The 18,665-nt window shown below is 33.1% G+C and overlaps 3 protein-coding genes and 2 long non-coding RNA genes across 9 annotated transcripts in view; 2 read left to right on the top strand and 3 right to left on the bottom strand.

The window, feature by feature from the left end:
* Positions 1-594: 594 nt before the first annotated feature.
* Positions 595-2,383, bottom strand: LOC106761319. Its single transcript, XM_014644859.2, has one exon. The coding sequence runs from the start codon at positions 2,274-2,276 to the stop codon at positions 1,134-1,136; it is 1,143 nt and encodes a 380-aa protein (XP_014500345.1). The 5' UTR covers positions 2,277-2,383; the 3' UTR covers positions 595-1,133.
* A 1,160-nt stretch (positions 2,384-3,543) lies between these two features.
* On the top strand, positions 3,544-6,234 carry LOC106761837. The gene is made up of 3 exons (XR_001375717.2): positions 3,544-3,809; positions 3,952-4,024; positions 6,039-6,234. It is a non-coding gene; the product is annotated as an uncharacterized LOC106761837 (long non-coding RNA).
* Positions 6,235-8,825: 2,591 nt separating this feature from the next.
* Positions 8,826-10,783, bottom strand: LOC106759975 (transcription termination factor MTERF5, chloroplastic-like). The gene is made up of 2 exons (XM_014643387.2): positions 10,657-10,783; positions 8,826-10,467 (listed from the first exon to the last, which is right to left on the bottom strand). The coding sequence occupies exon 2, from the start codon at positions 10,281-10,283 to the stop codon at positions 9,387-9,389; it is 897 nt and encodes a 298-aa protein (XP_014498873.1). The 5' UTR covers positions 10,284-10,467; positions 10,657-10,783; the 3' UTR covers positions 8,826-9,386.
* Positions 10,784-14,536: 3,753 nt separating this feature from the next.
* LOC106762101 overlaps positions 14,537-18,665 on the bottom strand; it is a 14,863-nt gene continuing 10,734 nt past the window's right edge. For 2 of the 5 annotated variants that reach the window (XM_022780395.1, XM_022780396.1), the window contains one exon: positions 14,537-14,849. In XM_022780395.1, the coding sequence (XP_022636116.1) occupies positions 14,778-14,849 (72 nt within the window). In that variant the 3' untranslated portion in view covers positions 14,537-14,777. Of the gene's footprint in view, positions 15,917-16,044; positions 16,189-18,665 lie in introns of those variants that run through there. The other 3 variants (XM_022780397.1, XM_022780398.1, XM_022780394.1) reach the window with 3 other exon arrangements.
* LOC111241643 overlaps positions 16,817-18,665 on the top strand; it is a 2,393-nt gene continuing 544 nt past the window's right edge. The window contains exons 1-2 of the long non-coding RNA XR_002667683.1: positions 16,817-17,054; positions 17,203-17,275. This is a non-coding gene — a long non-coding RNA (uncharacterized LOC111241643). The remainder of the gene's footprint in view (positions 17,055-17,202; positions 17,276-18,665) is intronic.

The following is an 18,665-nucleotide window of genomic DNA, read 5'->3' as shown; positions in this document are numbered from 1 at the left end:
AACTAACTAGTACATGTACAAGTAAATAGCAAAGTTATTCTAATACAGTGCACAAAATTGACAATGGGTTTGCAGCTTAACTGACATTGTTCTAAATCTCTGACACAATGTTGTGAGCACCAGAGGTTTGATTTTCCACTTGAAAGTTGAAATCACTAGTCCTTACTCATATGTTTGTCTTATTTTAAATGATGGGCCACTGCACCAAGCTCACACTGTTTTGGGAGGCTTAGAGAGAGTCAATATATGAAATTCTGTCCCTATGATCATAGGGGTTGTTTCTTTACCAAAACTGGATATGTGAAATTAAATCCAAAACTGAAGCAACAGGCTATGAGAACTTAAGTTATATTCAACATCTCAACCATGCAAAGTTAGAAAGTATATTCATATGATTTGATGCACCTATCGTAATCCAACACTTCAATATTCGTTCATCTTCCTCATCAAACTATAAAAGTAAAGTTCACCTAACCTACAATGCAGTAACCAGAAGAAATCGATATATTCCCAGCTAAAATATTAGAGAAACATCTTTTCAATCAATCAAACTTTGTCTTCAATTGACACTCCAGCAGAATGAATAAATGAAACATGGACCTTCATATTTTTCAAATACGAAGGACCTCTGATTTATATCTTTGTCTATCTCTCATTTACATCTACGACCTAGACAAAACACAATATTTCAACTAATAAGCAACCCTAAAAATTGCAAAGGACTAGAAATGATAACTAAAGGACCCTCCCCAATACAAAATTAGAACAAGAGGGTAGTGAATTCATATCTTGTGAAAAGAACAACAATGGGATGCCCATGTTAACTAAGTTATATATAACAAGACTTATTCACCATCAAAATACAAAAATATATATATTTCTTACCAAGGGAACAACAATGAGCATTCTATAAAGAATCTGTCCTTGTTTCTTCACTGATTTATAAAGGATAGCAATTGACTACATCACTACTGTAATGTAAGTTGAAAAATATATGATAAATAAACAACAGTTTCACCCGGTAAAATGGAACATCTCAGTTAAATCAATTGCTACTTCGACAAGATTAACAAAAGTACTTGGATGAGATGAAAACAACATGGTTAAATTTGTTCTCTTATGTAATCCACTTGCTAACTGGCAGATTCTACACCGTCCTCTCTGTTTTCTTGGAAACATTTTTTGTTCTGATAAAGCTTTAACAGTTGAGACGATTCCTCCTTAAAACACATCACAAATCTTTTAAGAAACAACTCTTCAGAAACACTAAACGGGGTATACAACTTGGCACTCTTCTCTCTCAAACCTTTGACAATCAAATACCGGACAACCAAACCCCTCGGAACAATCCTTTTCTCCAAACTGAATCCAAAAATATTGAGCATTTCGGCAAGTGCCAAAGGGTCCCAACCTAATTCAACAACCCAAAATCTCATGATCTCATTAATTTTATCTTTGGATACCAACATTAAGAGGGGATGCTTCCTGAACGAATCAAAAACCATTTCCTCAGACCAACCCCACATCTTAAAGGCATCAACTTTCGCGTCCCACCGCGATTTCGACAGAGCCCTTTTGGCGTGCAAGGCAATGACGAAATTTATCTTGGAAGGGTCGAACCCCATTTCCTTAACTTCATCAATAGCCTCCCTCAAGTCAGTAGACAAGAGTATAGAGGGCCTCCTTCCGAACAAATAGCCGATGCCGGAGTCCCTGACTCCAACATCAAGCAACATGTCCACATTCTGCGCTCCAACGTTATATCGAAGGAAAGGTCTACTACCGAAAACACAATCAATGGTTTTCTGGTCAGATTGGAGGAACCTTTTCACCAATTCGAAGGAGGGGATCACGTTGTTCTTGAGGCTGGATGTGAGGATTCTGGGGCACCTATTAACGAGGCGAACGATATCAGAAGCAGAAGCACCTTTTGAGCGTAAAAATTGGAACTTTGGCGAAAGCTTCTCGTCAGCGTTGTATATGAGTATGTTGGGTATGCTTTTGACGATGTTGTTGATGTGAGCGTGGGTGAATCCGTTTCTGTTGAAGAAAGCGATGACTGAGTCGGGCTTTTGAGGGGTATCGAAGCTAACGCGCTTGGAAGCCTTGAGAGCGGCTTGTGGTAAGAAACCAAAGGTGTCTATGAGGTAGGAAACGGTGAATGAGTGTTGTTGCGAAGTGAGGGAGAAGTGTTTCAGAGAGAGTGTTGAGGGAAAAGGGGTTGTGAGTCCCTTGGAGTGGAGAAAAAGGGGTTTGATGCTTTGGAAGCGAAACATCTGAATGAATGGTGGTGTTGATGGTGTTGATGGAGGAATTTCTGGTCTTCAAATTCTGAAAACACATAGCATTGTAGGAGGCTGATTAACACAGTGATTAGAGACAACTTTGGTGGTTTAGATAAATTATTTTCTGAGAAATAGAGAAGGATTTAAGGGTGAAGTGTAAGAACTATTTTCAAAGAAAGAATAATTAAAATAAAAAGTATTCAAATTTGAAAAGGTAATAATTTCAACTTTACTCATTTTAAAGTAATTTATTTTAATATATTATTGTTTTAAAAGTACTTTTTATTTATTAAATTTTATATTATTTTTTATTTAATTTGCATTTTATCTCTAATTTATATTTTGAAATTTTATTTTACTAATTATTTCCTAAATATATTAGTATATAAAAAAATATTATATTACAAAAAATGCATCTATAAACAAATGTTTCACTCGGGCTAAATAACCTAATTTTCTACTATATGTTTTTTTTCTTTTTTATTTCCTTTTGCACTCTACCTCTAATTCAAACAAACTATCGTTTATGGATTAAGTCTACATTATATTGTTTAGATAAACAATTATCATAATGTTGAGATTGTATACCCATTCCTCTTTTTTCTCCATTTTTCTATAATAATAATTATTATTTAAAAAAATGTCAAATAATAAATAAAATAATTTCATTTTTCATTATTTTAAAGAATTTTACTTTCTATTTTATTTTCATCTCTTTTCTATAGTCTCTTATAAATAAAAGATAAGTAACAAGTGATTTAGTTAAGAGAATAAGATAATGATTAAGATACTAAATTAAAATAACAATATGTATTTAATTTAGTAAAAAACTTATTTGAAATGTGTCATGTAAAATATTTTTAACAAATTAACTAAAGGGTGTAGAGAAAAAAATGCACATTTTTAAAGAGCATATCAATATTTTTCATATCTTTAATATGATACTAAATTTCATTTTTCTTTATTGTAAAGTAGTTTCTTTTTTACCTATTTTTTTTAATGTTGTAAGTTAATAATTAAATTTAAATATAATTTTCAATAATTACTTTACAACTCAATACATCAAATTGTATAAGATTTGAGTTTTATATTCAAACACATTCTAAAAAATAAAGGTTCAAAAATTTATAAATAAAAGTTAAATATTTGTTTTTCATTTTAAAGTAAATTTTATTTGTTTCTAACCTTTTGATTTAAACTCTCTTTAATTATAGGAAATATTTGTTATATTTCAACCAAGAAGAGGTAATGTAACACCTTGAAAAATAATGTATTAGTGGAATACACGTGGCAGCATATGATAGGTAGAGCATTTTGGTAAAGTAAAAATACCATAGCATTCTAGAACTTAGTCATTTTCTAAAACAGCCACCATCTTCTTCTTCTACTTTTCCTCCATTGCCTTACCTTTCAAGCACCACTACTCAAATTCTAACCGTTTGAATTTCAAATTGAAGATACCCAAGCTTTTAGGACTGCAAGAGGAGCATTTCCCACCGATTGAATCTCCGTTTCGTCCAACCGGTAAGAAAGCCCTCTTTTCCCCTTTGCCCTAGGGTTTAAAGCATGAAATTTCTTATTTCATGCAACCCATTTCGTTTCTTCCACAATCTAACTTCAACTTGGTGNTAAAATTNGTTCTCCATCATCAATTGATGATTTATAGGTGATTCTAACATTTTGGGAGTGTAAGAAAGTGGTCTAGAGTTCCTACTTGAGCTTGGTTGTCTACACTAGAGGTAAGGGGAGCTAGTTCTTCTTTTCATTTTAGTGGTATGCCTTGAATGTATGATAATTTTGATGTTGTATGTTGTTGGAGGCATGGAATTGGTTATATTGACTTGAAATGCATGAATGGAAATGTGTATGTTGTGTGAATTTGATGATTGATGATTATGAACTGTTTGGGACGTTTTTGAATGATGAATTATGCATGTTGGAACTGTTTTGGTGTGGAAATTTGTTGTGGCATTATTTGGAAGGGAATCAAAGATCTTAGGGTCACTTTTTAGCCATTTTAGAGGAAGTGAGGTAGTGATTTTGAGTAATTGGGGTTTGTCACGTTTTTGGACTGTTGGGTCAGCTTCATGCAATGTATTGTGACTTGTTTGAGTCACTAAATTGATCAAAATAGGTACCAAATGGCAAGATTGGGTTTTGGGTCCCTAAGTTGGGAAGATGAGTGTTTTAGAGTTGAAATGAAGCTTAAATCACTTTAGAAATGTGTTAGAAATGTTTAGAATCACTTAGATAAGTTTAATTATGTCTAAAACAAAGATTAGGAGTGTTAGAAGTTGGCAAAAGTGGTTGAAAATGGTCTTAGCTGGTTCTGTCGAATTCTGCATAATTCTGCAGAGTTTGGCCGTCCGGTTTGGAAGGCCTTGGTCAGAGAAGGTTCTCCCTTCTCCTGACCGTTCGGTTTTGTAGGCTTGGTCAGGGAAGGATGACTCCTCCCCTTGACCGTCCGGTTTGGAGGTCTCCTCGGTCAGAGAAGGATCCCCTTTCTCTTGACCGTTCGGTCATGGAGCCTTGGTGAGAGAAGGAGGTTTCCTTCTCAAACCGTCCGGTCAGGGAGCCCTAGTCAGAGAAGGTCTTTCCTTCTCTTGACCGTTCGGCCTGTTTCCCTTGGTCAGAGAGGAGGTTCACTTCTCTTGACCGTTCGGTTATGGGACATTGGTGAGAGAAGGAAGTTTCCTTCTCAAATCGTTCGGTTTGGTATCATTGGTCAGAGAAGGTTCTTCCTTCTCTTGACCGTTCGGTTGGGCTTTGTTCTTGGCCACCTAGGGTTCTCGGTCTTCACAGTTGTGGTCATTGAAGGTTTGTTCCTTCCTATGACCGTTCGGTTTGGCACTATGGGTCAGAAAGAGTAGGCTCTTCTCTTGACCGTTCGGTCATGGAGCCTTGGTGAGAGAAGGTTTCCTTCTCAAACCGTCCGGTTATGGAACCCTGGTCAGAGAAGGTTCTCCCTTCTCTTGACCGTTCGGTTTGGCATGCAGGTCAGAGTGAGAAAATCCTTTCTCCTCTAGACCGTTCGGTCTGGTCAGGGTGCCTGTTAGTGGTACCCAATTCTACCCCAATGGTTCGGCCACTGTTACTAGTGTTCGGTTTATTGCTTAGAGCTTGTGGTTGGTTGCTTTATTTAATTGTTTGTGGCAAATTAAGGTGTGTATGATTTATATGACTTGGAAAATTATCAAGTAATTGGATTGGATGGATTCGATTGTGAAATCATGATCTCTCGGTGAGATCTGTTAGTGTATTGATTGAATGGTGAGAGGCTTCCATATGGGGGGTTATCCGTAACACTTCAACGGTCTTTCATTCTCACTTAGAGAAGATCGACGCGTGTGGTGGGAGTAGTGGGAGGTCCTAGGGTAGGCGCTTTCACTGTAGGCCTATACTGCGGTAACGGACTAGCCTTGTGTATGGTCGGGTGGAATCCCTCGGCAATGGCTTTGCAAAGCAGTAGGGCCATCACAAGTGCACAACCCGCCCCAGCTCTACATTCATTTTATGTTTGGACGTGTCTAGGAGTCTTCGCATGATAAGATGATTGATTGGTTAAATTATGAACTAAGTGCCTGTGATTATGATGACTTGTATGTTTGCATGTGAAATTATGTTTCAGTAATGTTTGATCACTTTGCTATGATTTGTATGTTCGTTTGAAACCTAGCTCACCCTTGCACTTGTATGTTGTGTGTGTTTGCTTCCTCCCTTGCGATGATCATCCAATCCTTTGGATGTGAGCAGTAGGTGATGATGTACCTCTGGAGCAGGCGTTGGACACCGAGGAAGATCCAGCACCTAGTGCTTAGGCGATCATGTTGTTTTATTTCTTTTAGTTTATCATATTTTGCAAAACCTCGAACCTTTGTACTCTGATTTACTTGTCGTTTTAATTTCCCCTCTATTTTGGATGACTGTAATTCATACTTATACAGTTATTTCTACTCCTAACTGCTTTCTAGTATTATAACATGTTGCATTCCATTTGGTATGAATTATACACATATTTTGGGATGTTACAGGTAAAAAGATAAAGGTTTTTATAGATAGATTAGATTTAAATTTTGGTAAGTACATAATCTTTTGTTAAGGTTTTAATTTTTTTTCTCCTCTTTGAATGAGATTTAAGGGAATATATTATTTGTGTAGAGATGGATAGTTGTTGAAACATTTGACTTTCTTTTTCGGATGCAAAAGTGTTTAGAGAAGATTTATGTTGTAAGAGGATGGAGATATAGGTAAATCAATTATTATATTATTATATATTTATAGTATTCAAGTAACATAAAATAATATTGTAATCATATAAATTATAGTAATTAATATAAAATTTTATAAAATGATATTTTAGAAGTAGTAATGATTTTAAAATAGTGTGAGACTCTATTATTTTAAATTTAAAAGGTTTTAATATTAATAGATTTTTTATGAATGAATTTCATTATTTAAAACTCAAACTTTCTCAAAACCATTTTATAGAGTTCTCTTACTTTTTTTTCAGAAGTTCTCACACTTTGTTTATTTGTTTGAATATCAAAGATCGTTTGAGTGATCTTTGAGGCGAGTTCTTCAAGTGTGTCTGAATAGCTTTTGCAAAAAAGTAAGTTAGCTTCCGCTATTTTTTGTAGTATTTTTCATTACCCTTGCATGCGAGCCAAATGTGTTTTGCATGTGTTGTTGGAGTCTTATATAAGACTTTTTGCTTATCAATGATACTAACGGTGTACTCTGATCATGATTTTGTGGTTTGTAGGTATAAATAGAGTTTTGTGATCTGTGAAAGCGGTTTAGGTTCTTTAGAGTTGTTTGAACTTCTAAAAGGTAAAGGAAGTTAATTATCTTGATTTTAACTCAAACAACCTTTTGATTGTTAATTGTATGTTTGTATGATAGCTGGTTTGTGTAATTGAGATGACTCATGAAATATGATCTTTTGAGTCGAGTTACGTAGGTTGTATATTTGAGATGATTTGAGTCATTATGTATAATATGATGTTTGGTTGTTTTGAACATCTATGGTTAGTGTTAAATTGGTTTTGCAGGGTTGAAATGACATAAATTTGAAAAATCCTATTCTGCGCAATTATGCACACTCCATAGGCGAGTTTAGTTTTCTTGTGCAAATTCAAAGTCAGAGAGCTCACTGACTTGATAGTTGCTAGGCAAGAATATAATCGTTAGGCGACTTTTGGGAAAATTTTAAGTTTGTAAGTTATAGTGGTTTTCTTGCTGAGCACTAAACGAATTTGTTGTCAAACACTTTTAACCGATTGAGAGTTCACGAGCTGAGCAAGCATATCTGGTGGTTGAGCGAAAATGTGATAATTTTAACTAAGTTTACCTATACCTCTTATGAGGTACTTAATGCATGTGATTATGTAAATGATAAAACCATGATCGATTAATAACATGATTGTTAGTATGTATGATATTTACTCAAGTATGATATAGTAATGATGATGAATTTGTGTAGTTTTTTCTGTGTTTAATAAATTTTGTGTTGTTTGAAGTGATTTCAACACTATAAATATATGTTTATTTAAAATTGAGAACACTTATGGATTATGATATATGATTGTGAATGAGGATTGACATGTGGTATGAGAATAATTTCAAGAAAAAGTTTTTATCATGGTTATGTATATATAAGAATTCCGAAGGTTATTCTGACACTCTCAATAACCATTTCATTTTAAATAGAAAAGGATAAAGCATGTCATAAATACTATGAAGAGTAGCATATTCCTTGGTCTAATACTATAAGATGCATGTATATGTGTATATTAGATGTTATAGTTACTTTATGAGTTAAAGTAATAGCCTTATATACATAATTTATTTTTTTAGTAATCTAATCTCTTAACCATTGATGTATGGGATCTCTTTTAGTAATTGTATACTATTTTAATGTTACAATTAACATTATAATACTAAATCAATTTCCATAATAAATCATCATACCAATATAACAAGCATGTCTCACCCCTAGAAGTGTACAAGTAATACCATAGCTATGGCAATTGAAGCACCAAATCACCACCAAAGCCTGTAACTTACTATAGTCCCTTATCAAATGTTTGCACTTCTATAGTAAATGGCTCACTACACAAGGCTCTAACCATTTTGAGGGAGTTTGGTAATGTCAAATGCATGAATCTTTATCCTATGTCATGAACATTTGAACACCATGTCATGAAGCAGAACCTTGTCGTTGTGTCAAGGCTTGTGCAGTTACCAGCATCTTTAAACTTATATTATAATCAAAGTAAACCAATACAAATGAATGAAAAAGAAAAGCTGGATTACATAAAGTAAAAAATTAACAAGTTCTTACAGCTTCGATTGTATCATAAAGTAATGCATTTTCTCAATCTTTTTCCAGCAAAATAACTTATCTCACACCTGTTTTATCTTACTGGCATGACCAGTTGATCACTATGCAGAAAAGAAGCACATAACTCTTTTCCAACGTAAACTGAATCACGTTGAAGCTTCTTGCAAAGCATCACTAAATTATCAGAGACAGAAACGTACTAAACTAGCTAAGTGTTTTCTTCATCAAAACCGGCTAAGAAAGAGCAAAACTGAAGAACGAGGTAAGCTACTGATCCATTGTATCCTCTCAGAAACACTTATCCATCCATAGTAACCATACAGACTAGAAAACTAAGAAATTAAATAGCCTCTAATGCTATCCAGAAGTTGTCATTCAATATATTTCCCTGCTAACTGTCTGAGATACATTGTTAAATTGCCCTAACAAGGAAAATTGAAACATGGACCCAGATATCAAGGAGCCCCCTTAACACAAACGTTAGAAACTTTCTGGCAACAAGCCAAACCTAAAAAAGAGATCAATAAAAACCAGTAGCTAAAAGATCCCTGCCAGTCCATACTCAAGATACAAGGATGACAAATGCATCTTTATAACAAAAGGAACAACAAAACATGCTATTGTGTATGCTAGGTTACGCAAAAACATTGGTTGTTATTATTTTAAAGAATTTGTGCTAAGCTTNTCATGCTTCAATCATTTATAACGCACCAAGCAGTTGAATTTAGACAGCAACCTTTAACCAGACAAATGTATACTCATGAGTTAACAATTTGAGAATTGCCCCATGCCGCACCAACCTCCTCTTTTCCTTGAACACTAACTTTTTCCTGGTACAACTTTAATAGTTGATATGATTCCTCCTTAAAACATGTCACAAAGGTTTCAAGAAAGGCCTTTTCAGAAATAGCAATCGGCGTCAAAAAGCTGGCAGTGCTTTTCCTCAGGCCTTCAGCAAGTAAATGCTGGACAACACGATACCTTGGAATGATTGTCTTTTCCATACTCAACCCGAAAATCTTCGGAAAACGGACAAGTTCCAGAGCATCCCTACCCAACTGATTGACCCAAAAGTTCATCACAACATTTATTTTCTTAATGGATGCCAACATAATGTGAGGGTGCCTCCTAAATGCTTCAGAAAAGGCTTCATCAGACCAACCCCATTTCTTTAAGGTATCAACTTTCTGCTTCCACATGGAAGGAGTCGTTTCTTTTTTGGCCATCAACGCTACAGCAAAAGCTGCTTTTGAAGGATCAAATCCCAAATCCTTTACTTCCTTCACCAACTTAACCATATCATTTGAGCAAAAGACCCCCTTACAACGGTTCCCAAGCAATCTTGAAATGTTCGTTTCTCCCACTCCATTCTTCAGCAGCAATCTGATGTTGTGTGCTAGAATATCGCCCCGACAGAAAAATGAATTACCAAGCATACAACCAATAGTCTTCACATCAGATTGCAAGAACTTATAAATCAATTCATAGGTTGGAACTATCTGATTCTTCAGGCTTGAACCCAGTACTGCAGGGTACTTATTCACTAGGTCAACAATTTCAGAGCTAGAAACACCCTTTGAGAGAAAAAATTCAAACTTTGGCATTACCCTTTTGCATGGGTCACAGGAAAGCAACCATGGTGACCTTCTAACCATATTGTTTATTTGGACATTAGAGAAACCATTATTTCTGAAGAACCTGATCACTGTCTCGGGCTTTTCTGAGGTCTGGAAACAAATATTGTAGGACTTAGATGTTTTGGAAGCAGATTCAGGAGAGAATCCAAAGTTGTGAATGAGGTAGGATACCGCAAATGAGCGTGAATTTGAAGGGGCAGTGCTGAAACAGAGAGAAAAGAGGAATGGGTAGTGATGGATAAAAGGGTAAGGTGATGCTGCTATGGGAGTGACACATTTCAAGTACAGAAGTTTATTGAACATGGTGATGGGGTGAAAAACACAAGCTTTTCGAATTGAAGAAAATTCCTGAAAATTGAAAAGGCAAAGATTTGAAAGACAATGATGTTACCTGAGCTTGGTACTGAGTAACTCAGATTTTAAGACAGATACAAGCTCCTCCTTCAAATCTCACTCCTATTTAACTGCTAGGGTTCCATTGGATATCTGGTCTCAAAGAGAGAAACAAATTATCAACTCTGTAGAATTAAAGACCTGGAGCCGAAATTTAAAAAATTAAAAAATTAAATAAATAATAATAATAATAATAATAATAATAATAATCGCACAAATCAATTAGAATATTTTTTTCTGTAATATATTATGACCAACTCCATTTTAAACAAAAATAACTAAAAATAAATTTACACGGATTAGAAGGGTTAACTGAATTTTCTTTGATTTGTAAACAATCATAATAACACAAAAAAGTGAACTTTTTTTTTATATCGTTTCAATATATGTACGGTAAGATAATGTACAGATAAATATGAGATAATGTATCAAATATATTTGGAAGCTTGGTTTCAATTTCTCTTTTTCTTTTAGGTAGATAAATAATTATAATATACAATATAAAATATATTAAAAAAATTTGTAGTATTTTTATCCTAATTTGTTTTATTACAAAGGTTATGTTTAAATTTTTACAAATCATCAAAGTTTCATTAAGAAGGCTGATATCGTTAATTACAAATAAAATATTATTTAAACAATGGTTAATTTTAAATTAAATAGATAATTTTTTTTAGTAAATCATTTATGACTCAAAACAAATACAATATCTAGTGATAAGAAGATAACAACTTTTTTCATTTCTAGAAATGATGATATCTTATACAATGGTTGAAATCTCCTTACTAATTTATTGGGATGAAGACAAGTAATATATTCTTAAAAAAATCTTAGGATAGGAAGAAATTTTAGCATGTTCTTATGACTTGCAAAATGATACTTGTTTTTTTTTTTTCCAAAAAGGGTTTTAATATAGGAAAAAAAAAGTGTAACTGTTGCAAATAATTTTATGTTAAATTAGTTTGAACTCACTTGGATGTTTTCTTATTCCTCTTGTTTGTGAAGCTTTGAAGTAAAAAAACATTGAATGTGTTGTGAATTTTTTCCATACACAACTTCTTTGATAGTATAGTTAGCAATATTTTTAAAAAAAGCTTTGAATAATTTTTTTAACTTATAATAGTAGACACCATATTAGATAAAGTTAGCATAACATTTCAATTTTAACTTGAATCCTAAGAAATATTTAAATGAAGTTTAAATTTCTTACGGAATTATTAAAGACATTCTTTACATGACTGAAAATATTTTAAGTTCATGATAATTTAAAATCTTAGATTATTTTCATAATCTAATTGATAAACATCTATTATAAAATATAGTAAATATAGTAAAACTTGGCATTGTTTGTAAGATTAATCACATGCACTCATTTAAAACAATTAAAAAAATGTAAGAGTAAAAGAGTTTAATTTGTCTTCTTGTTTAGAATTATTTATGTATGATAATTAATGTTCTAAATTTTAAAACACCCAAATTGTGACTAAACTCTCATTGTTCTTAATGTAGAAGCAACCATAGAAAACATTTTGATTAACCTTCTCATAAATAGTTCTAGAGAAAAAAATAATTTCACAATAAATTAAAATAAGACATCTATATATTAACTTATAATTTTTTTATATATATAATTTCTCTCAAACATGAATAAACTATGCACATCCAAACTAAAACAAATTTGAATACCTTTCCTTTTCATATCCAAGATATAATCTAAAACTTCCTCAACCAAACGTGATTTGTAAAAATAGTTCCAAACCAGAAGGAGCAATAGTAACAAAATATTACCTATGTATGTACTATTAAAAGCATGGTTATGGTAATATACACACTAAATTTTCAATAAAAACTGTAACCAACTGAAATTGGTCTCTAATGAAAATTGTTTCTACATGATTGATTAGACATTTCTGCCACCTCAACTACCTATATCCTTCAATCTTTGAGTAGTTTCATTCTTTGACTTTTCATGTGTTCAAGATAATTAGTCTTTGACCTAAGCACATACCAATAAACTCATTTGATTGGGCTAGGAAGGTCAAACTAAGTCATTCATCGAAAGCTCTGTATTATACAAGAACCAAACCAAGTCATATTCACATTTTCTTAATGCAAATGGTTTCTACTTTTTGTATGAACCTATAAATATAAATATGAATGCTTAAAATCCAAAAAAAAACGTCACAATTTGACTTACCATTTCAAATGAGCTCAAATTATGCTCATACATAAAAGAACTGCAAGTTCAAAACTCAAATAACAGAATTTCATCTCCAAACATCTTCCATCATTCTCCAAGAAGCATAACTTTCCTACAATTTTTTACATTTTCCATTGAAAAAAGTCATTTTGCATAATGAAATTCTGTAAGTTGCAAACTAATTTTTTTCCTTTTACACAACATCTTTGACCAATCTTTTCATGAATTCACAAAACCCTTCTTTTACCTCAACATCATCATTTCTAAAATTAGGTTCACAGTGCATGGGAGAGTTAAGTTAATATGCAACGGCATGCAAAGGTCTACGAAACTAATTATTTCACCTCATAAATCATGTTCCAAACAGGCTCATAACTACAATGATGCAATGTTAGAAATAATTACACAAAATAAAGAATTAAAATTTAAAAGAGAAGGTTTATAAATTTTACCTTTTCTTAATATTATTAAAGTTAAACTTGATCTCCTCTTTTGCATAATCAATTTCTTCATAAATGAAACTCATTGTGGGTTTTATATCTGAATCCACTAGTCGAAGGATCACCTTCAAAGGAGGTAGCAACTTTGAGATAAGTGGTTACATTCTTCCAGAACCAACTATTTAATACCACATGCTCAATTTTTCTCTCCTCTGTTGAAGTTCCAAATTTGCTTGATTTCCACTCATCAAAGTTGAAAAAGCTCATCAATGATGCTCTTCCACTCCTCCTTATATCTTACAAGGATTACAGCAATTTTTTTGCACTGCTAGTTTCTAAAGTTTATATCTAATATCAATGTATTATGGATGTTTGTAGCCAACTCCATATCTTCCAATCATCTCACATTTTTGCAAGTGCAAGATTTCTAATAACATTGAATGGATGCAACTACATTTTTATAACAACCGCAACAACAAAAACATGATATTTATGCGTATGCAAAAACATTGGAGGTTATTATTTTAAAGAATTTATGCTAAGCTTTTCATGCTTCAATCAATTTTAAATGCACATAGTTTAACTTAGACAGCAAGCTTGAACCAGAGAAATTTCTCACGAGTTACCAATTTGATAACTGCCCAATGCTGCACCAACCTCCTCTTTTCCTTGAACACTAACTTTTTCCTGAAACAGCTTTAATAGTTGGCATGATTCCTCCTTAAAACATGTCACAAACCTTGCAAGAAATAACTTTTCAGAAACAGAAATCGGAGAAACAAAGTTGGCACTTTTCCTCAAGCCTTTAGCAAGTAAATGCTGGATAACACGGGCCCTTGGAATGATTGTCTTTTCCATACTCAAGCCGAAAATCTTTGGACAAATAAACATAGGAAATATTTCATTTAAACTTCTTCATAAATAGTTTTACATAAAAAAGAGAGCTTTGAGTGACAACAGAACAGTAATTTTCTCCCTGCATAACAGCCTAAAACTACAGAGTCCTCTCCCAATCCACCTTTTCAAGGAAAACAAACAAGATTCTCAACACAACCCCTTGCTTCAAGTAAGCTACTGCTCCTTAGTTAGTATGATCTCACTCAGACAGACTTAACCATCACAAGTGACCATACAAACTACAATGGTGTATCCGGATGTAGTCATTTGATGTATTACCCATCTAAACATCAGAGCAATAATTTGACATTATTTTTCCACTAAAAAGGAACAAAATATTATGTTACGCAAAAGTTAAAGGACTTTTGTTAATTGTAATGATGTCTTCCCTATCCTATAAGATCCATGCCAGTCCAAACTCAAAATTACACGGATGCAAATACATCTCTATAAAACAGGATTATGCTAGGTTATACAAAAAAACTTGAAGGTTATTTGTGCTAAGCTTTTCATGCTTCAATCATTTATAACGCACCAAGTAGTTTAACTTAGACAGCAAGCTTGAACCAGAGAAATNTGTCCTCATGAGTTAACAATTTGGGAACTGCCCCATGCTGCACCAACCTCCTCTTTTCCTTGAACACTAACTTTTTCCTGATACAGCTTTAATAGTTGAGATGATTCCTCCTTAAAACATGTCACAAACCTTGCAAGAAATAACTTTTCAGAAACACTAATCGGAGAAACAAAGTTGGTACTCTTCCTCAAGCCTTTAGCAAGTAAATGCTGGACAACACAGGCCCGTGGAATGATTGTCTTTTCCATACTCAAACCTAAAATCTTTGGACAATGGACAAGTTCCAAAGCGTCCCTTCCCAACTGATTGACCCAAAGGTTCATCACGGCATTTATTTTTTTAATAGATGTCAACATAACGTGAGGCTGCCTCCTAAATGCTTCAGACACCGCTTCATCAGACCAACCCCATTTCTTGAAGGTATCAACTTTCTCCTTCCACAGGGATGGACTTATTTTTTTTATGGCCATCAACGCTATAACAAAAGTTGCTTTTGAAGGATCAAACCCCAAATCCTTTACTTCATTCACCAACTTAATTATATCATTTGAGGCAAAGACCGGCTTACTATGGTTCCCAAGCAATCTTGCAATGTTTGATTCGCTCACTTCATTCTCTAGCAGCAATATGATGTTGTGTGCCAGACGATCCCCGAGAGAGAAAAATGAATTACCAAACATACAACGAGTAGTCCTCACATGAGATTGCAAGAACTTATATATCAATTCATAGGTCGGGACTATATGATTGTTCAGGCTTGGACGCAGTACTCCAGGGTACTTACTTATTAGGTCAACAATTTCAGAGCTAGAAACATCCTTTGAGAGAAAAAATTCAAACTTTGGCAATAACCTTTTGCAGGGGTCACAAGAAAGCAACCACGGTGCCTTTCTAACCATATAGTTTATTTGAATATTAGAGAAACCGTGATTTCTGAAGAACCTGGTCACCGTCTCGGGCTTTTCTGAGGTCTGGAAAGAAATATTGTAGGACTTAGATGTTTTGGAAGCAGATTCAGGAGAGAATCTAAAGTTGTGAATGAGGTAGGATATCGCAAATGAGCGTGAATTTGAAGTTGCTGTGCAGAAACAGAGAGAAAGGAGGAATGGGTAGTGGTGGTGGATAAAAGGGTAAGGTGATGTTGCTGTGGAAGTGACACATTTCAAGTACAGAAGTTTATTGAACATGGTGATGAGGTGAAAAACAACTTTTCAAATTGAAGAAAATTCCTGAAAATCGAAAAGGCAAAGGATTGAAGAACAATGATGTTACCTGAGCGTGGTACTGAGTAACTCAGATTTTGAGACAGATCCAAGCTCCTCCTTCAAACCTCACTCCTATTTTTCTGCTAGGTTCCATTCGATATCTGTTTTCAGAGAGAGAAAAAAAAATATGGTAAAATACCTTTTCTTCTCAGTTTTGATTCGCAATGTTAACTCAAATTAAGTTTTTTAAGACTATATTGAAAAAAAATAAAGACAATTTCGAATATTGTCAACTAAAACTGAGAAAAAAAAATTATTTTAACAAAACTGTGTAGAATTAAAGACTTGAGTTATGTTGTCTAATTTGTGAAAAACAACAAATGATACAAAAAGAAGGTAGACTTGAATTATGTTGTTAAATTCTTTTAATTATATTGTCTTAATATGTATGTATTATTAAATGGTGTATTATATATATATATATATATATATATATATATATATATATATATATATATATATATATATATGAGAGAGAGAGTTTGTATTTTTATATTTATATATATATATATATATATATATATATATATATATATATATATATATATATATATATGAGAGAGAGAGTTTGGTTTTAAATTTTTATAATTAGATAAATAATTATAAAATACAATATAAAATATTTCTAATACTTTTTTAATAGTTCGATAGATTTTATGTATTTTGTTTAATTTTTTACAATCTATTTAAGTTTTATTAAAGAGATTAATGCTACATAGTACAAATAAAATGTAAGGACATGAATAAGAAAGGGTCATTGGGCCCTAGTTAGAGGCAGTCAAGCCCATCAAACTAAGGGCACATGACCTTAGAAGAGATTTTTTTCTCCAAAGTCAGATTCTTCAATTGCTAATTTTCCACTCTCTCTCTCTAAAAACCCTTATCCTAAATATTTCTCTGTCTTCTCTCTAAATATCACTTTGTTGATCCGTCCAATCTTTTGGTAAAGAAGGTACCTAAACACTCCTAATGTAGAGGGCTTCATTCTGAACCGATTACTTTCTTCGTCTCCTTCCGGTAAGTGCTTCTTCTGTTTCCTCCGTTATTTTCGAAACCTAGGGCTTGGGTTTTACTGATCTCATGCAATTAGAACCTCCCCTTTTCTGATTTCTATTATATTCTAACTCTAAGAGCTGTTTTCCATCGCCTCTTTGGTGAGTTGTAGGGTGTTGTTGTGCTCCGTTGGGTGGGTACAGTCTTAAGGCACTCGTAACAAGTGGTACTGTCAAGCTTTCCAGGTAAGGGGAGTTGATTATTTTTTTTTAGGAACTTATTTTATAAAATAACTGCATGTTGAATGTTGAACTGATGTGTTTGTGAAGCTGCCCTGCAATTTTTAATTTTATTGGATGCCCAAACTGTGAAACTGATGAAAAGTATAAATCTGTGAATTGGCATGGTGACAAATTTGATCTGATTTGAATTGAGTTACTAACTGAAATTGAATGTGATATTGTTGAATTGATTATATAAGATGTGAGAGAAATTGGATTGCAGAGGAGAAAATAGGATGATGAGCTTTTGGATTTGTTAGGTTTTCTTTTAATATCCAGATTGATATAAATAATATATTATACTATATTCATTCCATTATGTGATCTTTGTATAGAATATATTAATATATATCTTTTACTCACCTTTGTATGTTATATAATAATAATATATTTCTTTATATCATATAATGAATGTTTGTAAAGTATTATTATAACAGGTGATATGTAAAATATAATAATGTTATTAAGTAAATTTTATCATGAGGTAATGGATACCTTGTAGGAAGTATTGAATGCTTTTAATTAAATTGTTCACGTTATTTTTTTTTTCTTTGATATAAAGATAGAAGAAAATTGGATTTACACTTAGGATCGGAAACAATGAAGATTATGTATATGAATTGAATGGGAAAGGGTGATTGGTAAATTCGATCGCAATGTGGGTTTCATTTTAATTGGAAGATTGAGAAAGATTTGTGAGGTGTTGATGTTAAGATTAAAGATGACATCGAAACAATAACTTGTGATCATGTTATTTCCNTNATATTCNTTAAGCATTATTACTTTTAGTTGTTGATGATTTTGATAAAGATAGGTAAAGCTGATGATAAGTTTTGATGAAAGTTTTGGATATTGAGAATATTTAATGATGATGTGAGCGTTTGGAAGTTAGCAGCATAGGTTGTTGGTGTTTTGTTAATGGGTTGTTAAGTTGATTTTTCTTAATTGAATAATTACTTTGAGTTGTGAAACTTTGAAACTGACGGATAAATTTTGTTTTGATAGCACTTATGAGAGGTAACGAGATTGTGCTATAAATTTTGTCATTGAGGAGAAAGACATATTATTGAAACTATGTATATAATGTGTTGGAAATTGTATTTAAACCTGATGATTAACTGTGTGTTATTGATTGTGAATTGTGGTTGAAAAATATGTGAATTGGGAAGGCACAAAACTTGATTTCTAATGTGTTGATGGTGGTAAATGTGAAATCTCTTGGTGAGATTCTTAGTGTTTTAAAATGAAAGTAGGGGCTCAGCCTTGGGAGTCATTCTGACGCTTCAATGGTCAATCAAACTCACTTAGAGAGGTTGAACCATGTGGTGAGAAGTAGCAGGAGGTCCTTAGTCTT

The sequence above is a fragment of the Vigna radiata genome, chromosome 5, assembly GCF_000741045.1.
Source record: "Vigna radiata var. radiata cultivar VC1973A chromosome 5, Vradiata_ver6, whole genome shotgun sequence".
NCBI classification, from domain to species: Eukaryota; Viridiplantae; Streptophyta; class Magnoliopsida; order Fabales; family Fabaceae; genus Vigna; species Vigna radiata.
The sequence above is the reverse complement of the archived record's forward strand: the minus strand, read 5'-3'. Positions and strand labels throughout refer to the sequence as shown.

Bases quoted from the DNA above. Each gene is read 5' to 3' on its own strand.
- LOC106761319 (XM_014644859.2), bottom strand. From the start codon at position 2,276: ATGTTTCGCTTCCAAAGCATCAAACCCCTTTTTCTCCACTCCAAGGGA.
- LOC106759975 (XM_014643387.2), bottom strand. From the start codon at position 10,283: ATGGTTAGAAGGTCACCATGGTTGCTTTCCTGTGACCCATGCAAAAGG.